This window comes from Zonotrichia albicollis, chromosome 3 (assembly GCF_047830755.1).
Source record: "Zonotrichia albicollis isolate bZonAlb1 chromosome 3, bZonAlb1.hap1, whole genome shotgun sequence".
In the NCBI taxonomy this organism is placed as follows: Eukaryota; Metazoa; Chordata; class Aves; order Passeriformes; family Passerellidae; genus Zonotrichia; species Zonotrichia albicollis.
In genome coordinates this window covers 51759702-51781830 of record NC_133821.1, presented here as the reverse complement: position 1 = coordinate 51781830, position 22129 = coordinate 51759702, and the positions used below count along the sequence as shown (strand labels likewise).

Genomic DNA, 22129 nt, shown 5'->3' with positions numbered 1-22129 from the left:
TTCTTCACCACTACCTTCCTTTCATAACTTTAGATTTATATTCAGCTGGGGGACTTGGACTATGAAGCAAGAGCTAAGAAACAAAAGAGCAATGAAGTATCATATTCAGAACTAGCTGGGACAAATAACTGATTGAATTCTGACTTGTTCCCAGCTCCTGGGCTGCATTTAATTTTCTTTACAGTAAACTGTCTTTGGAGGAGTAAGATGAAAGAAAGATTTTCTGTATTAGAAGGAGGATAATCAGAGGTGCCTTATTAGGTCTCAACCCTGGAAGAACTTTCTGAGTGAGTTCTTCAATTATTTTAGCATGCATGTCTGTGGCATAATCATCTATATCTATAGAACATCATCTATGTCTCTTAATTTATGTCCTCTCAAACCTTTGATCTCTTGATTTTTGAACATGAGCTTTTTCATGATAACAGTATTTCTCTCACTGCCATGTTATACCCTTCTCCCCTCAAAAAAATTGCCACTCAAAAATTTTACTGCTTCATTTAATGCAGGTTGCAGTACTTGACATGTCCTTTCTTTAAAATATTTGCCAACAGCTATAACAAAGCCTCAAAAATAAGTAACTGATCTTTTTTGCAAGAAAGGAGAATGAATGAAACTGTCCATACTGATGCATACAGTCTTGGTGAAAATTTTTCTTTTGATCTCAGGACTTTAATAAATTCTTATTGAATCATACACAACAAGCATATATTGTTTCTATAAATATAAGCAAATCTTCAGGCAATAACACCAATCTGATTGCTCTGATGTCATGCTTTGCACAGTTTGTAAACAATTACATGCCTTCAGAAAAAATAAGGCCTAGAAAACTGTCCAACAGGAAGTCTGGGGACTATATCCAACCTGTCTTGATGTTTCAGTCCATCCTTCCCTTTTCCTTAGGATTCCAGACAGAGAAGTTCTCCCATAAATGAACGTTGCTCAGGCATCCCAGATTTGTTTCTTATCAGCCATCAGAAAGGTGGAAGTGGGTAGGAAAGCACATGGGAATCACTGAAGAGAGTACAATGGCTTCCCTCCACATTTCCCCTCATCACACTCCAGCTGCAGCAGCCAATGTGCATTTGCTGGAGGGAAGCAAAATGCACAAAAACAACCCCTGTCATTAACCACTGGTTCAGTCTCTTTCTAGAAAGGTTCAATGCAGAACTACATTTGTGTCATTGGAACCTTAAAAATAATACATGAGAATTATTTCAAGAGTGGGGGAATTCAGGGCTAAGGTTTTTGAGTACTTTTCTGGTGGAAAGACCTAAATAACAGTGTCAGAAAATGCAGTTTCTGCCAAACACAAGTTCAAATTCTGATTTTTTGTTCATTGCCAAAAAGCTAGGCTCACTTTGGCTACAACTATTTTTTATGTGTACATGCTGATAATCAAAACACCTTTCTAGAGAATGGGAAGTACCTTTCCCATTCATAGAGATGTGAAGTACTTAACCTCGAGGACAAGTAAAAAATAAAGTAAATGGCTTTATCTTTGATGTTCTCTATCTAATATGAAAAAACTCATAAGCAACTGAGTGGCTAAGAAAAAGATGTTAAATACTCAGAAAATATATATGTTTACCATTTTAAAAATTTTCAATATTGTTTTTAAAAATAATGAATGCACACCTTCCTTAGTAAGCTGTTTCTGGACAGAAAATATATAAATTCTGTATTTTTCAAATAAGAATGACTTTCTTGGTAAAACAACCAGAGGGAATACAAGAAACCTGAAATGATCACCACTGAATTGAGGTCCAAAGTTCTCCTCTCAGAAAGAAGTCCAATTTCCACCCCAACCCCAGCACAAAAGACTGTGACTTCCAGCATGTCTATACCCACTGCTGTCCCTGTCTGGGTGTGAGGGAGAGGGATGCTAAATACCAGTGCATGCAGAGAGTGCTGTGTCTACCCTGCTTCCTTTCAGTGACCAGCCAGGGGGTTGTCCTTTGCCTTTCTGTGCCTGCCCTGCCTTGGCTGAAGGGAAAAGTCTTCTGGAGCATGAGGGCATGACCCAGTGGGGAGGAAGCCTGCAGCAAGGGCAGATATTAGCAGATGCCTGAAAGAAGCAGAAAATGACAGAGCCAAATCTTTGAAGCAAGAAATTCTTTCTTAGTGACCCAGAGACACCAAGGGTGAGGTTGTGCAAGACAGCTGGGTCAATCAGACAGCTTGCTGCCACCAAAAGTGAGTGTTTTGTGCTATTTCAGAAAGCTGGGGGTGTCTAACAAACAGAAGAGCTTATGCAAAAAAAGGAGCAGACAACTGCAGTCAGAAGCGGGAAGTAAGCCTAGCCTTTGGGGCAGCCATGAGCTCAGATTTCGCAGGAATATTCAGCCTGTGTGGGGCCTGCTGCAACCCAAAATGCCACAAAATGTTGCTGGACTGAGACAAAGAATGTGAGGAGAAAGGTCTGTTATATTTTTATGTTCTCACTTGGAAGAAACTGAGTTTCTGTATTTTAAACATTAATTGTCTGAGTTTAGCTAAATGTAAATGTAAAGCGTTTATAAATTTACAGTCCTGTCAGTGCTTATGGTCTGTCCACAGTAAAAAAAAGGTCTAGTTAGGATCACCTCTAAGCTTTGGACAACTGAAGATCCTTTCAGTTAGTTTAAATGTATCCTAGTCTGGATTACTTGAGATAAGGGGGCCAGGGAGCAGCTCTGCAAGGAAATTTGAGGGAACATTTGTCTTTGGCAGGGATGAGGGAAGGCAACAGTAGCCTATGGAGCCACGACTGAAAAAGAATGTTGTTCCTGAGTCTTTGGAAATGGCACTTTATCACTTCACATTCAGAAATGTATAATCACCCCTTTAAAGCCTACATACAGTCTCAGAAAAGACATTTTACACAAGAAATTAAAAACTAAGTTGTATGAAAATGCTGTATTAGTTTCAGATCCAATAAAAAAGATTTAGCCTTACTTTGAAAAGGCACAACTGGGCAAGACATGAGACTGAATTATCTTCCGAAAGATAATTTTTTCATTATCTTTAACAGGACCAGAAACAAATATAAAGTAAGCATTTTACTAGAAAAAGATAGTTTGATGAACTATAGATGAAACTAAATGAAACAAAGGAAAAATATTTAAAACTGCGTTCCTTAGGAAGGGACTTTCATTACAGACAAGGTTTCCAGCCTGTACACTCATAAGCATATACAGATTGAGAGGTCAGAAGAAGGAAATCCTTTAAATGGTGTAACATCAGATGAGAAACTATAAGATTTCACAAATCAGCAAAGACTGATGATGGTATTTCCAGAAGTAAATCCAAAACAACCTGGAATGAAAACTTGTGAAAGGGAAATAAAACTGATCAATTTCTGAAAATAATTTTTTTTAAATTGGAGGAATCAGTGAAAAGTAACAGTATTCATAGACTAAAATGATTTGTGTCCATCCAAAGCTTTTATTAGTTCTCAGAAGAGTTTCTGTACAACCATTACCTTGTCTACTAATAACCAAATCCAGTGTCAGCCTTTTAATCATCAAGAGTCTGAGCTCATCTCCTCAAGTCATAGTGCAATAATTTCTGTGGAAAATGTTGTTTGGAAGCTAAAAGTCCTTTCCCTCTGTAGACCTGAAAGTTTGGCTGCACCCCTCTCAGCTTACCCATAATTCACCATCACATCATCTAATTAAGTGAGATTAATCTAGAGCATAAAATAAGTCACATAAAGCATTTTCTAACACAGTTTTTTAAAGATTGGTTGGAAATTTGAGATGCTACAACTCAGATATCAAATTATCACTAAATTACCTATGATATTTACATATGACAATTTTATACCTTTTCTGTCTGAGAAAAAAAGAGAATTCAAGTGGAGCATTTAAGGAGATGTAATCTGGATAAAATATCAACTCCTTTTTTTCCCCCTCAAATGGCCTGTTGTTTCTCTAAGTGATTTGGAGAAAACGTGAAGGCAACCAGGAAACCCAAATGCTGGGACTGAAAGGTATGGGGAGAGGAAAAGGGTTCTGGGTGGCAGGTGAGCCTGTAGCTCCACCCAGCACCAAGATATTACCTTCATCCTGCAATGAAGAAAGCCTATGGAAGCACCCTCTGACTTCCTACAGAGAGCAACCCCTGCTCCTGCTCCTCCACAGAAATCTGAATTCATCATGGGCATTGTTGCTGTGTTATGTGCTGCCACACAATTCTGTACTGCAGCAATGGACACTTCATCAAGCAAGAAAGACTCACCCATTTCAGGAAATCTGGTAAGAATCACATCATCACTTGTAGTTTACAAGAACTTCAGAGTTTCCAAAGTTTCTGGATTGCTAAGGGCCCTTAGGCTGCAAAAAATCTTTGCAGAAGAAAAAACCAAACCAACAGACCTTAAGATGTTACCTCTTTATCTTAATAAATGCCTTTTGAATATTTCAGGGTTTTTTTTCCCATTTCTGATTAGGCTTGTTCCCTACTTTAACTCCTTGTTCAACTCCTTGCAGACATTGAGATTACAGAGGATTTTCTGTTGTCTAGATGCCTTTTCCTATCACCATATAGTAAAATGTGTGGGGTCTGTACTAAGTAACAGGTAAAAATGTTGATAGTTCCAAAAATTATGGGTCATGGTCACTGGCCTCTTTTCATCCATGGAAGCCCAGAATATGACAAAGCTCTACTCTTCTGGCAATGGAAACCTACAATCCCAGAATCATCAGGTTTAAACAAACATACCTGTCCACGCAGATCTTTTTTACATGTGCAGCTCTTGCACACACATTTAGAAAATCTGCCTGGAAAGCAGGCTTTGAGTGACCCTTCAGAGCTGAATCTGCATCACTTCCTATTATCCCTGTCACACAGGGGATGCAGGGCATGGCAGCCAAAGCCCATCCCACTGTCCAGCCAGGTGCACAGCAGCCAGGAGCACTTGGGCAGCCCCAGCCTGGGCATCGGACACTCTCCTGGGGAAGGTGATGGGCTGAGGACTGGCCAGGATGTGGGTCTGTGCATGGGTCCAGCTTGGCAGGGCCAGTGGCCAGGCAGGGCAGACTCTGGGGAGCTGAAGCCTGACCCTGCTGCACCATCACTGGAGCAGGGCCTGAGAGCCTGGAGCAGGGCTTGGCATGGAGCCTGGGGCCATGGGCAGGGTAGGGGTAGTCCCGAGGAGCTGTGCAGCACTTTGACAGTGTCATGGTTTGACCAGGAAGAAGTTGGGAATTTTGGGAAGCTGTGGTCAAACCAATGAAGGTTTTGGGTTTGAGACTGGCGTCCGGTGTGGCCAGTGGGGTTTGGACACACCTCCGAGAATACACAGGGGTTAAAAGCAGGGCACTGCCCTGGCATTTCCTCTTTGGACCTCGCCGGGCGAGGAGTTCAGATCTCTCCCCCGTCCGGCCCGCTGCTGCTGGGCGGGGGAGGGGCCAGCCATGCGGTAAGGCCTGGACAGAGATGGTGTTGAGGGGGCTTCGAGGATGGAAGGGTGGGGGAGCCCCAAGAGACATCGGGCAGCCAGCCCCCCCCCCCCCCCCCCCCAGGAGAGCAGCCAGCGAGAAGGGGGAGGAAGACTGCCCGGCCGCAGCGGCAGCGTGTGGGCAGCGTGCGTGGGAGCCGACCGACAGACAGAGACTGAAAACTTTTAACCCTTTCTTACATGATTGGGGCCTTGCGAAAATGCTAATCCTCCTCGAAGCTGAATAAGAAGGGAGATGAGAGATGATATGAGATAAGAACTTTGGCCCGGAGTTTGTGGAGATGATTGGATGGGGAGAGATGATTTGGAGTGGCCTTTTGGCTGGACTTTTTCTTGTAGCCATGGACTCAGTTGTTCCTGTGACACAGACTGCATTTAGGGGGAGGCAGTGCCTCAAAACCAGGAGGGTTCATTTGTGAGGACCCCCCGGCCCCAGGGGGTTGGAAATATATGGGGGGGACAGTTGTCCCAAAAGCAGAGACTGTGCCTTTTTGGAGTGAGACAAGGCATCCTTGAAAGACCACCCTAAAAGCAGCTCTGATCCATGTCTCGGTGGTGAGAGCACTGAGCATGGAAGGAACATGTCACAAGCGGCAAATGGACTTTCCGGGCGGTGCCGAAGTGACAAGGAAGCATCCGGGATTTCAGTGTGTTTCCAGAAGCCTATGGAACAAGAAGGACTCCGTTCCTCTTCATGAACTGCAGTTTGAGTATACTAAAGTGTCGTGCCGGGCTGGGCAGTTGGTATTTTTGAGAGAATGTATTGGATTGGGAAAGTCAGGGAGTGGGGAGGAGGAAAAGTGGTTTTTGTAAGGTTTTCAATTTTTTTTTCTTTTCCTTATAGTCTTTCCTATTTTTTCCCTGTAGTTTTAGGTAATAAAGTGTTATTTATGTTTAAGTTGGAGCCTGTTTTGCTTATTCCTGGTCACATCTCACAGCAGACACCAGGGTGAGGCATTTTCATGGGGGCACTGGCTCTGTGCCAGGCTCAAACCATGACAGACAGGGACTTAAGAATTTCCCAGTTTTGTTAATTACATTTGTGGTTTCTGGTTGCTCAGTACTTAATCTTAGTTCAGTGTGAGTCCTGCTGGTAAATCTACCTAGGAATATGGCAGAGGAATCCCTCTTCCATGGAACCAAATTCCATTTGCCAGACAGACACCTCCTTGGCTTTTGTGGTTTCCCATGAGACTGGTTATGACAAGGGTGATGAGACAAGGTTGTGACATTCTGCATAGATGTAGCAAGGACATTGACATCAGCAAGGAAGGTGTGGAAAACATACCTATGTAGCATAAGTACATATATTGTCAAATAAATGCCACTCTCATAGTTTGCTAGTTTAGCTTAGGGTCATCAAGGAGCTTCTTTCCTTCAGTCCTCCCATTTGAATGTTGTGGTTCTTCCTACTTGCCACTTACCTTCCTAGAGTCCAATAGGAGTAAAATGCTCCAAAAAACATATAGCTGTTTGTTACTCAAGAGTTCATGGCTCTCTGCTCTTTATAAATTCCACCCTTTGCCATACCAATGTGTGAAGTTTGCCAAAGTGTCAAAGGCCTTTCTGACCTGCCAACACCATGGCAGCTATGACGGATCTAAACCCAGACTAATATAGTCTACCTACTCTATAGACATTTGGTGGTTCAGACCCACACCATATATCCATGTCAAGTCCACTCTGTGCCAGAGGAGAAGCTCTGTGTTGATCCCTCTCTCTCACCAACAAGACCTGCAGGGGCCTCATTCATCAAGAAGCAGAGACAGGGATGCCACCAGACTGCTGCCAAGATGTCTGTGTACCATCTCCCTCCTGAAAGGATGCCAGGCATTCACTTGAAGTATACACACATTTTATTTGGCTACATCAGTCAAAGCACAAGGTCTAGACACCTAAGAATTATCTACCAAATTCTTGGAGGTACCAGGTAGTTGTCAGAGGAGTTTCTCTCTTCTCTCATGGGAACGAAAAATGGGGACTATCCAGCTTAGGAGAATCACCTTTGGAACATGACTTGCTGTCATGCTATTCATCTGCTTATTTTCAGGCATTGCAGTACACATCATATTTTATCTTTGCTGCCATCTTTGTTCCTCCTAGGGAATCTTGAAATTTCTGGTCCATTTCTTCATTCTGAGCCTTAGAGAAGATGTCTCTCCAGTTTCCAACAACCCCTGTGTATGAGTACCAAAAACTGAAGGGAGATGCTCCTGAGAGAAAATAATATCTAGCCAGCAGTGGAGCAGAGTCATTGACTACTCAAGGCAGGAAGGACCACATTAAATGCCCTGAGAGGTTTGATTGCCTAGGAGAGGAAAGGTATCAAAGAACAGAAGCAAAGGCTGTAGCCAGATAACAGGGAGCATTTCTGGTTAGCTGTCTGCAAGTGCTCCCTCCCCAGAAGGGGATTTCCAAGGTGACCGCATGAAGCTTTTACACAGAAAAAGGGGAATCTGGTTTTGTCACAGGGGAAAGCTCATTCATTAATTACTTCCTCTGAAGGGAGAAATTTTTTTGTGGTAGATGGTATAGAGGAGATTGTCTTAATCCCTCTTCCTCCAAGGAGTAATGAAAAAAACGGATTTTAAAAAGCCCATGCTTGCAGTACTCAGAAACCAAAGACTCTTGAGGTTGTGGGGAGCAGGAAGGCTGCCAGAGCTCTAACACAGGCCTGTGAGAGACCATCTCTGGCACCACCACTGGCATGTCCATTGAGAGGAGACACATAAAGCTCTTGCTGAGTGGGTAACAGGAAGATGCCAGTGCCACCCCTCACTTGGCACCTCACTTACCTAACTAAGCAGGGCCATTACAGAAAAAGACAGCAACACAAAAGCAGTGACTGAGGACATTAAGACTGGCACTCTGATAAAGTTTCTCACAAACAGCCCCCAAATCCTGTCAACAGCAGAAGCTTTCTGTACAGGTGGCACCACAGGAGAGAACTCACACAGACAGTCCAATGAGTTCATGGCTAAGAAAGTAACATACTCAAAACTCCTTCTAGAGTTCTCCTTCAGAAGGCAGGTCTCCAATTGCAGAGACTTACCTTTCCGGAAGAGGACGTCCCCAAACTTTCCATGGGTTTCACTGGATTTCTCTTTCATAGCTTTGAAGGTGGTCTTCTTGGCAATTCTGGAAAAATCTTCCTCACACAGGGAAAATCCAAAGAAGGAAGCGATCTTTTTCATCCCCAGTATTGGGTCCTGTCCAAAGGAACATAGCACAGAGGTGAAACCAAGAGATTTGACACTCTGGCTGTGGCATGGAGCCAGTGCCTTGTGGGAAGCCCAGCAGGGGAAGCTGCCTCCCACAATGTCACCATGGAATTCCAAGAGCTCTAACAGAAAACTTCTCAGACCAGGAAACCTACACATTTTGGCCTCAGTTTCAAGGCCTTTTCTTCTTTCCCAAAATCTGTGCCTCTGCTAGATAAAACTCCTTCCACAAATAGGCAAGGCTATCCTCCTCCTAGCTTCCATGGGCTTGCCCCAATCATAAATGAGTAACTCAGAAAGGCACATCCTTCTAAAGACAGACTTGCCCCAAGAGTTTCTACTTTCCCACACCCATACATATCAGGAGGGATGCACTACACAGTCATCAAGGAAGAGCTGGGTGGAATGTCACACCTCTTTGAGTTCCTCATAGCTTATTGTCATGATCCTCTCGTTGTCAATGTATTTGTTCCATTCCACCATGTGGTCAAAGTAGGATCCCCAGGCCACTGCAAACAAAGAAGAGGCATAACTGTATTGAGTACTCCTCAATACAGGCCCTTAACAAAATCAGAGGAGTCAGCCCAGACAGCTTTCTAAGTGTGGCTTTAGAATGGTGAAGAGGTGACCAGCTCAACATGTCTGTTCTTTCTTCTGAGGTCAGTGCAGCATGGTCCAGGTCTGTCCACTTGGTATGGCAAACCACAATTGTGAGAATGGAAAAGTCAGGCTAAAGCTTTCTCATGATCTCTCCATTCTGAGAGATTGGTGCTCTGTTTCTGCCACAACAGGGGCCTGTGTGTCTGCTCTGGAGTGCCTTAGTTAGGTATGTCACAGAAGGATTCCCATGCACAAGGCCCTGTGTATGCCACTCATGTTAGGAGAAATTCCAGAGGATGTAGGGCAAAGTACATTTTCCATTCATGAAGTCTGCAAAGTACTCATCCCAGGAGGCGAAGGATGGTGTCACTGACAGGTTGTTGCAGAAGTGGTAATAGGAGACAGCCGTGTCCTTGGGGTTCCGAACTAGCACAAGGATCTAGAGGAAGAAAATACATCTTTTAACTGACCAAAGTGCTGTCTTCTTGACCTATCACATAGAGTCATTGAATCCCAGAATCATTTAGGTCATCAAGTCCAACCATTAACCAAACAGTACCAAGTCCATCACTAAACCATGTCCCTAAGTATCAGATCTACATTTTTTTTAAATATCTTCAGGAACAGTGACTCAAACACTTTCCTAGCAACCAGTGCTTGGCAACCCTTTCTATGAAGAAATTTTTTCTCATATCCAGATCCAAATCTCCCTCAGTGCAACTTGAGGCCATTTCCTTTTGGCCTGTCACTCATTACTCAGAGAAGAGACCAAGCTCCACCTTGCTACAACCTCCCTTCATGTGGCAAGGGTACCCCTGAGCCTCCTTTTCTCCAGGCTAAACAACCCCAGCTCCCTCAGTTGCTTCTCCTAAAACTTATGCTCCAAACCCTTCACCAGCTCCAGTGCCTTTCTCTGGACACACTCCAGGACCTCAGTGTCCTCCTTGTAGTGAGAGGCCCAAAACTGGACACAGTGCTCATGGTGTGTCACTTACCAGTGCCAAGTACATGGGGACAATCACTGCCCTGGTCCTGCTGACCATATTAATTGATCATATATCCTACCCATCATATATCTGATCCACGCCAGGATGCCACTGGCTTTCTTATCCACCCAGGCACAGTTCTAGCTCATGTTCAGCCACTGTCAACCAGCATCCCCAGGTCTTTTTCCACTGGGCAGCTTTCTAGCCACTCTGCCCCCAGTCTTTAGTGTTGCACAGGGTTGTTGTGACCCCCATTTTGTAGGATAAATACATACCTTATTTAACCTCATTCAATTGGCCCATTGTCTGTTCAAATCCCTCTGTAGGGCCTCCTACCCTCCAGCAAATCAACACTCCCGCCCAACTTGGTGTTGTCTGCAAGCTTACTTGTCCACTAAAACGCACCAGACCGTCTAATTCTGGTCTAATTCCTTTTCTTGAGTAAGAAAGCAGAGCTTTGGCGTATCACTTGTTGCTAATCTAAGCTTCAGGCTGAAAACAAGAAGATTTTCAGTGATTCCCTCAAGACAGTTCTGACCTAGTTCCAACCCAGACAAATGAGTTCATGATCTACTGAACAAAAGAGCCACAAACAGTCTCTAGATGTAGCCTGGCTTCTCTCTGCAGTAATTCCCATCTAAGACTATCTTAGCCACAGCCTGTGGTGGACTTTCCACAGGTACCCTGGTTTTGAAGGCAAGTTAAACCAGACAGAATTACTCCTTGCCTTGTTCAGGTTTCTACCACCAACCTGGAAGCATCTTTCTGAAGGAGAGCTGAAAGAACAGTGATACTCAGCAACAAACCCACCAATAGTCAGCAAAGCTGCAGCTGGTAGAGGATCTTTGTTCACAGCCTTGGCACACTGAGCTGTCTCTTCAACCTTGGAAATGTGGCTGTGTGTTGACCAGCTCAGATGAAAATGTAGAAAAGACATATCACACAGAGGAAAGCTAATTGAGGATAGAAAGATTTTGCAGTGTGATGCAAAGAGAATACTCACCTTAGCCTTGCTTTGGAAAATGGATGGAGGCAGGAGATCAGCTCTCAGATGGGTTACTATAATTCTTCTGGAAGGAAGCTGCTTCATCCTCTTTAAAGAAAGTGAGAAGCAATATGACAAGACAGAAGTAGCTTATTCAACTTATATGAGTTGTGCCTGTTCAGTTATTGTAGGTTATAAGAAAAGGTGAGACCAAAGATGTATCTTATCACTTGGAAAACCCACAGGGATGCACTGGCGGTGTAGGCCTCTGCCAACCTCTGCCACCAAGCACCATTTCACATGACACAGGCCAAATAACATGACACCTAAGAAAAAGGTCTTACTAATTAAAGTTATTGGATCTATGGCGGGAGGACCCTGTCTCCCATCAGAGGCCCTTGTTATGGGACACCAGGAGCACTAGCACATGCTACTTCTGCAGACCACAGCTGTTGTTAAGGCTCTAGGTTCTCCATTATCTCTGAGACCAGCCATTGTATTTTAGCTATTATTCCCTGTAGGAAGAGCAGGGACTGTACTTTCAGTTCCTGCTTACCTCATATATCCCAGGATCCCCAAATTCTAGACGCTGGAATGTCTCTAGCTTCTTTTCAGCGTTTATTCTCTCTTTCATTTCCTCTTCTGTATATTTGGCATCTGCTAACTCCTTCACCATTTGTTCAAGCCAATTGGTTCCTGAAAGGATAAAGACACCAGTAGGACATCCATTCCACTTCACTTTTTCATGTACACCTGGCTGATATAAATCCTGTCAAATTGGTTTCAAGTGAATCAGTTTGGTTCAATGTTGTACTTTACACTTTTAACAAGAGTGTGTGCTGGTTTTCACAGCAATGGAACTAATTTTCCCCATAGTGGCTGGTATGGAACTATGTGTTGAATTTGTGCTGAAAACAATGTTGGTAACACAGAGATGTTTTAGTCATTGCTGGCAGTAATTACACAGTGTCAGGGCCTCCTCTGATTCTCACACTGAGCTGCCAGAGATTAGCTTGAAGGTGCACAAGAAATTAAAAGGGGACACAGATGGGACACCTGACCCCAACTGACCCAAGGATTATTCTATCCCACATGGAGTCATGCTCAGCAATAAAATGTGAGGGAAGAAGAAGGAAAGAGAGATGCTGAAAGCTAAGGCACTTGTCTTACCATGTCACTGTCATGGGTGATGGAGCCCTGGACACAGCTGAACATTTGACTGCCAGTACGATAGAATGAATTCTTTACTTTGCTTTGCTTGCACACATAGCTCTTGCTTTAGGTATTTAATTGTCTTTATTTCAGCCATGACTCCTCATGTTTCCCTCCCCCATCCCATTGCAGGTGAAAGAGTGAGTGGCCCTGTGGGGCCACTGAGTTGAGCAGGGAGTTGCCAGCTGAGGGTAAATCACAGCCCTGGTGAATAATCAACCAGGGTGTGCCCAAGGTCAAAGGGGCAGAGCTGTTGAGCAGATACTGTGGAGTGCTACCCTGCTTGCTTCAGGGTCACATCTCATCCCTTGGCAGAAGCAGAAGCAGACCTCTATTGCTCTTTCAAACTCCTTTCAACTTCCCTACTTATTGGTTACCTCACACTACTGCCTGTGGCAATTTCTCAAGAGCTGTGTGGCTCCCAGCAGTGGGCCAACTGAGTCACCTCTTTTCTGTTTCTGTTTCCTTCCACAGTTCTGTCTTTTGGAACACACTGTTCCATCTTCCCAGCCAACTTCAATTTATGGTCTCTTCATTATTGACACAGTTTGGTCTCATTCACAATTCCCAGCTAGGCTTCTGTAACTGGCAGCACAAGGGTCATCAGCCAAGCCACCGGACCATCACGCTCCTGACACTATCTTTGCACCAGACTTGGTTGTCTTGGCTTCTGCAGCCTGGGAGAAATGGTGCATGAGGATCTGGGTTCAGAGAGCAAAATCTCAGTTTTCAACTAAGACCTCCTGCAGTGTTTAGGTTGATCCTCACACATATAAACCAGTTCTGCTCACTTATAGCTCTAGAGACTGCACAGATCATGTAATAAGGATCAACTTCATCTTTTTCTGCAAATTACATATTAAGATATTTCTGTAATGTCAATAGGAAAAATATTTAAGGATTCTGAAAGGCCCAGAGTAAAACAGTGAGAAAATATGTAAAAATCCTTGTGGCATTCATGTGTTTAGATGTTTCCTTCTATTTAGATACAAAGGAAAGGATGTGATTATCCTGCTTTAGCTGGCACTGCTGTGTTCACCATTTGAATACTGTGTGCAATTCCTAGACTGGAGCACAAATGATTTTGAGAACCTGGTGAAAGTCTTGTTAAATTTCCATCAAACTACTGCGAGCTGCAGCAAATTAACTGCATAGAAAGGCTTGGTTTGCTCAGGATGGAAATAGAAAAAAAAAGGCATGGGACACTCTCACTGCAGGTACTAATGAAGATAGAGACTCTCTCAAAACAAGGGTATGTCTGACAGCATTGAAGTAAAAACCAACCAAGAAAAACCCAGCCCCCAAAAAACCACCATTGTGGGAAAACACTGCAAAAGATTTCAATGGGTGGTGAACCTCCATCCCCAAAAGTTTCAAAAGCCTTCTGGAGAAGGCCTTGAATAACCAAACCTAACTTGGGATGTTAGGTCATTCCCCTGCTTTGAGCAGGGGGTTGCATTATTTGAGCTCCAGGCATGCCTTACAACTTAAATTCATTATTCTTTGAAATCTGATGTCATCATAAGCTTTTCTCAGGAATTCTTGCTGTGTTAAGTGATGGCATTAAATAATCAACTTCAGGATTGTAACACTGTGTACTTGACTACTGATCAAGAAAACACTTACCTGTTTTAGGGTAACCAACTAGAATCACATCATCGCTCCTGGCTTCAAAGGATTTCAGAGCTTCCAAAGTCTGTGGGCTGCTCATTGTAGCTGGGTATAAAATACCTCTGTAGGAAAACAGCATGTCTTCTGGGGACATCTTGTCACCCTCTGAAAAACATTTGTCCACTATTTCAATGATTCTTTCACTGTTTCGGGTCATGTCCGTATCCCTGTGTAAACCTACTCAAAGAGATACAGGCTCTCTTTCTACAATGCAGAAAAGCTTTATGCAACATATGAGTAAATTGGACAGGGTATTAACTCCGGGATGAAGGTGCAAGTGACTGATTAACTCTGTACTCTGATAAACTCTTTTGACATTACAGAAGTCCATGCAGACTGACAAGAGTGACTTTTGGTCTTTGCTGCAACTAACACTAGGCACAAGAACTATTGGGGAAACAATTAGTAGGAATAAAAATGTTAAATTAAATAAAAGAAACACCTGTAAAGGATATTTCCTGAAATTTTGATTTGGAAATGGACTAGGGAAAGGACCTGAGGTAGAAGATGGGTTAATGTATTTTTCTGGTTTGTTTATTCTCCTTAAAGGAAACACACAAAAAATACAATATAAGCATAATTTTCAGTGGAGTTTTCTCTTTTTAGGTATCATAGGCAACAAAAAGACAAGACCAAAAAGAAAGATACTTTCCTTTTTCTTTTCACAGTGGCTAAGTAGAAGTAATTACCTAGAAGTAGTAAATTTTGAGAGCCACTGTTATTGTGTCAGTCAGTTATGTCTCACCTCCAAAACAGATTCCCAAGTTTTTCTGAATTGATTCTCACACTCACTGGCCTCATCTCTGCTTACTTTTCACTCCCTCAAAATGTCACTCATCCATAAAGTTTCCTTGTCTACATTCATTTTTTGACATGGCAGCTTGCTATTTCCATCTTGCCTTCTTCTGTCCGGTTTATCTCGGCTGTTTGAGGGGCCTGGGAAGCCCGGAGGTGGCCCGGAGGTGGCCTTGACGCAGCCCGCGTATCAAAGGACGAGAAGAGGCTTCAGTTCTTCTTTCTGGTTTTATGTTTATTAATTGTTTATCTAAAAGATGTTCTTTCAACTCAACAGAGATCCGCACAGCAGTCAGCCATGGGCACACTGTGCCGTCCCATGGACCGCCACGTATCTTTATACCCCTAGTTACGTATACAATATTTATCATTTTTCCCCAATACCATCTATTCTTATAACTCGGTGTACTCTTAGTAATGACCAATCCAAAGGTGCCACCGTGGCCAAAGAAGATGGAGGAGAGAAGGAAGAAGAAGGAGGGTAGGACACACCCCAATTCCTCCATCTTACTCCTCTAAACCCCCCTGTACATAAATCCTAAACCCTGTTTCTCACCCTCTAATTAGCTAATCTTTCCACCCTTCACCCCGGTGAGGCCCTCTTATCTTCATAAAGGTGTCGTCTCCCGTGTAGGGTCAAAGTCCTGCCACCAGACACTTCTGGCAACATTCCAGGACTCCCGGGCCCCCCAAGGGTGGTCCCGGGGGCTCGGCATGCCAGGATTCAAATCCTGGGATCCCACATCTCCCCCTTCTGTTTGCACCAAGAAAACCTCTTTTATCACCCGATTCATGGCGCGCTTCAGACATACAAAAATGCACGGGACGACAATCATGAGGACTAGTAGGACTATTAAAACATAAAACCCTATCCTTAAGATTCTTCTCCAAATAGGAGAAATGTCAAAGAAATCTGCCAGCTGATCAACCCATGATCCCGTGATCTCGCCAAGCTTATTTACGCTGTCTTTTATGTTTCTAATACTTTCATGAATCGATTTTGAGTGATCTGAGAGATTCATGCAGCACATCCCTTCAAACTCTTCACACCCATGTCCATGGGCGAGCAATAGATAATCGATTGCAGCTCTGTTTTGAAGAGTCGCCTGTCTTATACCACTAACGTCCCTTAGCATGTCATCCAATGCGACAGACACAGATCGTGCATGTTTGCTCAACCAGCAACCCATGTGGTCGATCTGAGTTAAAGCCACCCCTGATGCTGTTTGAGGTGAGAAAATTGCCGTAGCAATGCTTGTTTTCTTATCCCAAGAAAATACTTCGTCATTGCAATCTGTCGCATAATTTTGGATTGATCTTTTTCCTCTGCGCCTTTTCTCTCTTAACATGTTCAAATCAGGCGACAGCATTGAAATTTCCCCAATGCCGCATGGACCTCCCGTGGCATTAGCAGGAATGCCGTGCCAAATTCTGTCCCCACAAATTAAAAACAAACCCCGTGGCAATTGCACTGGGACTTGGATTGATCCTTTGGCAGTTCTTTTTGTATATTTGCACCAAGCCGATGCATTCTTATAAAACTCATGATTGGGAGTCAAATCGATAGTTTTTGCCTTCGTGGCCTCCGGAATCTCAAACTGCATGCAGAACCCCATTGTCATGGACCCAAAAATCTCCAATTCCTGAGGTTCTGTAGAAGCCACAGGAAGTAGATGTGTCCAAGCACACCATTCTTTCACAGGATTTTCAATGACCTGGGAAATGTTAACTGCGGAATGCCCTGGGACTGGCCATTCGTCCACTGGCAATCCAACCATGCATGCAGAAAATGGTTTTCCTGGCCTCGAATGTGTCAGGCAAATACTATCTAGATTTGCTGCTTGAGCCAAAGTCTCCCATAGATTTTGCCTTGGCTGATTTACAGGTAAATCTTCTCCCTTACTTGCTGCAACGAATGAAAGAATGATGCACATAAGCATCATGATACTCATTATTACACTTTTATACAGAAATCCCCAAAGTCCTTAGTTTCTTTTTATTTTTCTTCGGGATCGCTCTTTCCGGTCTGAGTCTCGACTTCTGTCTGAGTACTCGTCTCTTTGTTTCTCGGATCAGCGTTCTCGGGTTCTCGCGTCCGGAATGGCTTCACGTGCCGCGCCGACACCCACTTTAGACCTCGATCTGTGGAGATACAAGCAAAACCCTTGCCCCAAGTGATTAGTCTGAAAGGACCCTCTATTTGTCCTGTTTCTGGGTTCCTGATCAAAACCAAGGGGTTTTCTCTTAGCTTTGCCTGTGTGCTATTTAGAAAGTGTCTCACGATTGGTGGATTAGGTTCCGAGGATGAGCTATTTAGGAAATTCAACACATACAGTGCCTTATTTAATTTCATGTGAGGTGTTGCCTCTGGCTCACCCCTTCTCTGTCTGTCCAGAAGGGATTTCAGGGTGTGATGTGTTCTTTCAATGATCGCTTGACCTGTGGGTGAATGTGGAATACCGAACGTGTGTCTGACACCCCATTTTTTCAGGAACTTGTCAAGCACCCTGCCTGTATACGTTGGACCGTTATCTGTTTTTATCTCCTGAGGCACACCTAATGCTGCAAATGCTTGCAGAAAATGTCGGCAAGCATGGTCTGCTGTTTCCCCTGCATGTGCTGAAGCAAAGACTGCACCTGAGAATGTATCTACTGAAACATGAACATTTTTGAGCCTCCCAAAAGATGGGTATTTCGTGACATCAGCTTGCCACAACTGAAGACTTTGCAGCCCCCGCGGATTGATAGCTCCGGTGGAAGAAGGTGGCTGCACAAACTGACAGTCTGGACAAGCACTAATGATCTCCCTCGCCTGAGTCTTTGTGAGACGAAAGGACTCCATCAGCGCTTGCGCATTCTGATGAAAAAACGCATGACTTAACCTTGCTTGCTCAAAAATGTCCGGCAGTGTTTGCGAAATGGGCATTGTCAACCTGTCCGCTCGAGCATTTCCCTCCGCTAGAAATCCCGGAAGTGTCGTGTGCGCTCTAATGTGTGTGATAAAATACTCTCTTTCCCTGCTCTCTAGCAATGCCTTCAAGCTCGTCAGATAGGAGTATAAAACCCCATTACTGACTTCTTTCAAGAGCGAACCTTCCAATCTCTTGACCACACCCGCAACATATGCGGAGTCTGTCACCAGATTGAGAGGTTGTTTGAACAACTGAAATGCTCGGACAACAGCTGCCAACTCCACAATTTGTGGAGAGCCCTGAACCTTCCTCACATCAGATTCCCAATCCCCTGTCGTTGAGTCTCTCCACGTGATCACCGACTTGTGTGTCTTCCCTGAGCCATCCGTGAACACTGTGATCCCGTCCAAAGGTTCTTCACTTATTCTTGGTTTTGTTTTATAACATATTTGCGATTGCAGTATCTTGTGTTGCGGAAAGTGGATCGTGCAAGTTCCCGGGAACGCCAGCAATGCGATTAACAGGTCTTTCGATTGTTGCATCGCCCACTCGAAATAGTCTTGTTTCAAGGGTAACCTGATGGTTGAAAATTCTCTTCCTGCCATCGTCAGCAATCTTGTTCTCGCTTTTATGATGATCTGTGCTGCCATCTCCAAATCTGTAAGAATTGTTTTTGCGGGCCTGTGTGGTAGGAAAATCCACTCTATGATTATCAAAGAGTCCTTTTGCGACTCGTCCCATTGGAAGATCAAACCATGGAACTGTGTTTTCTTCCCCAGCACTGCCAACTGAAAAGGCAACGTTGGAACAAATCGATGTGCCTGCCTTTTCTGTATCGCGTCTGCAACTTTCTCCAACTCCTTCTTTGCTTCTTGCGTGAGTGTCCTGGGAGACCGAATGTCTGTGTCTCCTCTCAAAAGATCGAGCAACGCTGGGATGTCGCTGTTTGTGATTCCCAAAACCGGCCTCATCCAGTTGATTTCTCCCAGAAGCTGTTGCAAATCGTGCAGATTGGTGATCTTGGTGCTGATCTCCACCTTTTGAGGCTTTATTGTTCTTTCTGAAATTTTCCACCCTAGATATTTCCAAGGTGCAACCTCTTGAATCTTCGAAACGCTGATTTCTAGACCTGCCTTTTGCACCTCTGCGATCACACAGTCACGAGCTTCTTGCAGCTCCTGTTGTGTTGATGCTGCAATGAGCAAATCATCCATGTAATGAATGATCTTTACCTTTGGAAATTTCTTCCGTGCTGGTGCCAAAGCTCGTGCCACGTACCATTGGCAGATCGTCGGAGAATTTTTCAGGCCCTGTGGAAGAACGACCCAATGGTACCGCTGCAGAGTCGTTTCCTTGTTGATGCTCGGAACTGAAAAAGCGAATCTCGGAGCGTCATCTGGATGAAGTGGGATACTGAAAAAACAATCCTTGAGGTCAATGACCACAAGCTGCCAATCTCTGGGAATCATTGAGACAGATGGAAGTCCCAATTGAAGCGGTCCCATGTCTTCTATGACGTCGTTGATCTTCCTGAGATCGTGTAGCAATCTCCATTTGCCCGATAGTTTTTTCTTGATGACAAACACTGGAGAATTCCAAGGGCTGTCTGTTGGCTTGATGTGTCCCGCCTGCAATTGTTCTCGGACCAGGTTTCTCAAAGCACTCAACTTTTTCCGCTCAAGGGGCCACTGATCCACCCAAACTGGTTTATTGGTTTTCCATGTCAGTTTCAGTGTGGGGAGTGCTGCAGTGACCCCTACTAAAAATCCACTTCGATCTTCGCACCCCATTGTGCCAAAAGGTCTCGACCCCAGACTGTGATCGGCTTCTGGACAATAAAAGGACGAATGACCGCCGTCTTGTCTCCTGGTCCCGTGACAACGACAGAATTCTCACTTTGCAGACATAGAGATGCTCCTCCTATGCCTGAGAGAGAACCCAGTGGCGCGACCAAGCTCCAGCTGCGTGGCCAAAAAATGTATGATATCACTGTTACATCCGCCCCTGTATCGAGCATGCCTGTAATCGCTATTGTTCCGTTCCCGCATGTCAATTGGCATGTGAGCGTGGGTCGGTCTCGACCTATGTGCTTCACCCATGTTGTATGTACTTCAACATGTTCCTTCATAGGGAAACCTTCTTCGTCGAAGATTGACATGACCTCTCCAACTGCGTGTGGCGGCAGTGCAAAGGCTCTCGCAACCACAGTGTTTTCTGGTACAGTCAATGGTGGACGAAGTGCTCTTGCCAACACTGTCAATTCTGTATTTTTGTCCGCTGATATAACTGTCGGATAGACAATGAGTCCAAGAATACTGCATTTATCTTGTCCGATTATGAGGAAATCTTGCTTCTTATATGAGTCCCCGCGGACACCTGTTGGTATTTCCGCATGATTTTCGTCTAGAAAGCAAACTAGTTTTGAAGCTGCCAATGTGCACTGTGCCCCTGGTGGGAGGAGGTCTGGGTCACTGTGGAATCGGCTAAGGGTTTTGCTGAGGGCGTCTGCTTGTTGCTCACTGATGATTGCCCCGTCTGCTCTTGCGACACCGCCAGTACTTGTGTCTGAGCGCGCTGGTCCGCGCTGCGCCTCACGTTTCCCGGAAACGGTAACGGATTTCCATCCACGTCTGTTCGGGAATAACATTCTTTCGCAGGATGTCTTCCTCTCCCGCACCGTGCGCAGACTGGCCTCTCCGCCTTCTGTACCGGCGCTGGCGTATGTATTTGTGCACAGTTCCTTTTCAAGTGCCCAAGCTGTCCACATCTATAGCACTGTCCTCTTGGGGGATTGTTCTTTTTCTGCATCGTTGCAAGAACTTTGTTGATGTTCTCGTTCTGTTGATGCAGTATTTTTTCCAGCATCTTCTCCAGGGTCTTGTCCTCTGCTTGCTTTTCTGAATGTCCCTTTAATTGATTCTCCCATTCCTCTCTCAATTCATTCTTCACAATCGCTGCGACATGCTGAGGTGTTCCCACCTTGCTGCATGCCTCCACCATCTCTGCCAAGGATGGCCGTCCTGGCATGGCGCTGATCACCCGTTGACAATCCGGGTTGGCATTGCCGAAGGCTAAGCTTTCCAAGAGAGGCCCCTTCGCTTCTTCTATCGTCACCTGTCGATCCACGGCTTGCGTGAGTCGATCGATGAATGACATGAATGGCTCTGTGGGACCTTGCTTGATGCAAGAGAACGGGACTTCTGGAGCTCCTGTTGGTGCAATTTGCATAATTGCCATCCTCGCTGCCTCCTTGATGTCACTTAATACTCTTCGTGGCAGCCTAGCTGCTTGTTCCCCTGGGTTGTCATCTGGAGGATCTCCTGCTAACTGCCCCTCTGTGAGGTTTGCATTTGGCCCGCCTTGGTATCTGTTCCGTAATTCAGCGAGATATTTTCTCCACCTTTTTTCCCAGACGAGGCTTTGGGTGTCAGTGAGAATCATTGCCACAATGCTTCGAATGTCATATGGTGTAAGATCGTATGTAGCGAATGTCCCTCTTAATAGCTGTTTGAAGTATTGTGAATTCAGCCCAAAAGTTTGAGCCGCCTTCCCTAAATCCTTGAGTATTTCATGACCCATCCTTTCCCACCTCGGGTTCTGTCCCTGGGCATCATATGTCACTGGCATTGTCAGATCCCCTGATCCCGGGAATAAATGCTTTTCTTTTGCCAACGCTTTTCTGATTCGCTTCCAATCCATCGTCTTCACTGGCCCCTGAAATTCTTCTTCTTCTTCTTCAGGTTCCGTTGGAATTTGTATAAATAATGGTGCTGTGGATGTGGTTGGTTCATCACGTCTCATTCTTCGCCTTGAGGTTCTTGGCCTCGCTCCCAAATCCGAAAAGGAAGCTTGAGGATCCTGTCGATATTTCTTTTTTGTGGTGTCCGCTGAATGCAAGAAGCTCTTTGTTGCTTCTGCTGCTGACAGCATCCATATAGGAACCCCTTCTGATGCTGTGATCCTTATAATATTTTCTTCTTGTAGTTGTTCTTCATCGGAGCTTTCATCATCTTCATGAAGCCTTGAAGTCGATGGATAATCCCTTTGTTGTGTTGGCATTGCTTTCTTTAAAATGCTTTTCCTTTTATATAATGTTGGGAAAAATTGTTGCATTGTTGCAGTCTCGCCACGAGATGGCGCTGTGGCTCCGCCGATCCAATCCGGGATGGCGTGCACTTCTGTCTTCCAGCCACCAGATGGCGCTGTCACCGGCTTCCCTGGCTCTGGTGACGTAGCGTACTCTGTTGCTTCACTTCCTGCCGGTGGCCATATTGGTCGCCTCCCTGTCTCGGCCCGCGTGTTTT

General features: G+C 44.7%; 1 protein-coding gene across 3 annotated transcripts; it reads right to left on the bottom strand.

Moving 5' to 3' along the window:
* Positions 1–766: 766 nt before the first annotated feature.
* Positions 767–14359, bottom strand: LOC102060475 (sulfotransferase 6B1). Of its 3 annotated transcripts, none has more exons than XM_074537431.1 (7): positions 14074–14359; positions 11792–11931; positions 11254–11343; positions 9577–9703; positions 9079–9173; positions 8496–8652; positions 767–1088 (listed from the first exon to the last, which is right to left on the bottom strand). In XM_074537431.1, exons 1-7 carry the CDS (start codon positions 14273–14275, stop codon positions 1012–1014), a joined length of 888 nt encoding a protein of 295 aa, XP_074393532.1. In that variant the 5' UTR covers positions 14276–14359; the 3' UTR covers positions 767–1011. The 3 variants fall into 3 exon arrangements, with proteins under 3 accessions (XP_074393532.1, XP_074393531.1, XP_005495589.2); XM_074537430.1 differs by lacking the exon at positions 767–1088 and adding an exon at positions 5786–7640; XM_005495532.2 differs by lacking the exon at positions 767–1088 and adding an exon at positions 5786–7620 and having other exon boundaries at positions 14074–14356.
* Between the last annotated feature and the right edge of the window lie 7770 nt (positions 14360–22129).

Coding starts and splice junctions, on each gene's coding strand:
- LOC102060475 (XM_005495532.2), bottom strand. CDS start 14,275: ATGACCCGAAACAGTGAAAGAATCATTGAAATAGTGGACAAATGTTTT. Junction 11,932..14,073: donor AGTTGGTTACCCTAAAACAG/GTAAGTGTTTTC, acceptor TTATCCTTTCAG/GAACCAATTGGCTTGAACAA. Junction 9,704..11,253: donor TTTTCCAAAGCAAGGCTAAG/GTGAGTATTCTC, acceptor TTCTTCCTCTAG/ATCCTTGTGCTAGTTCGGAA.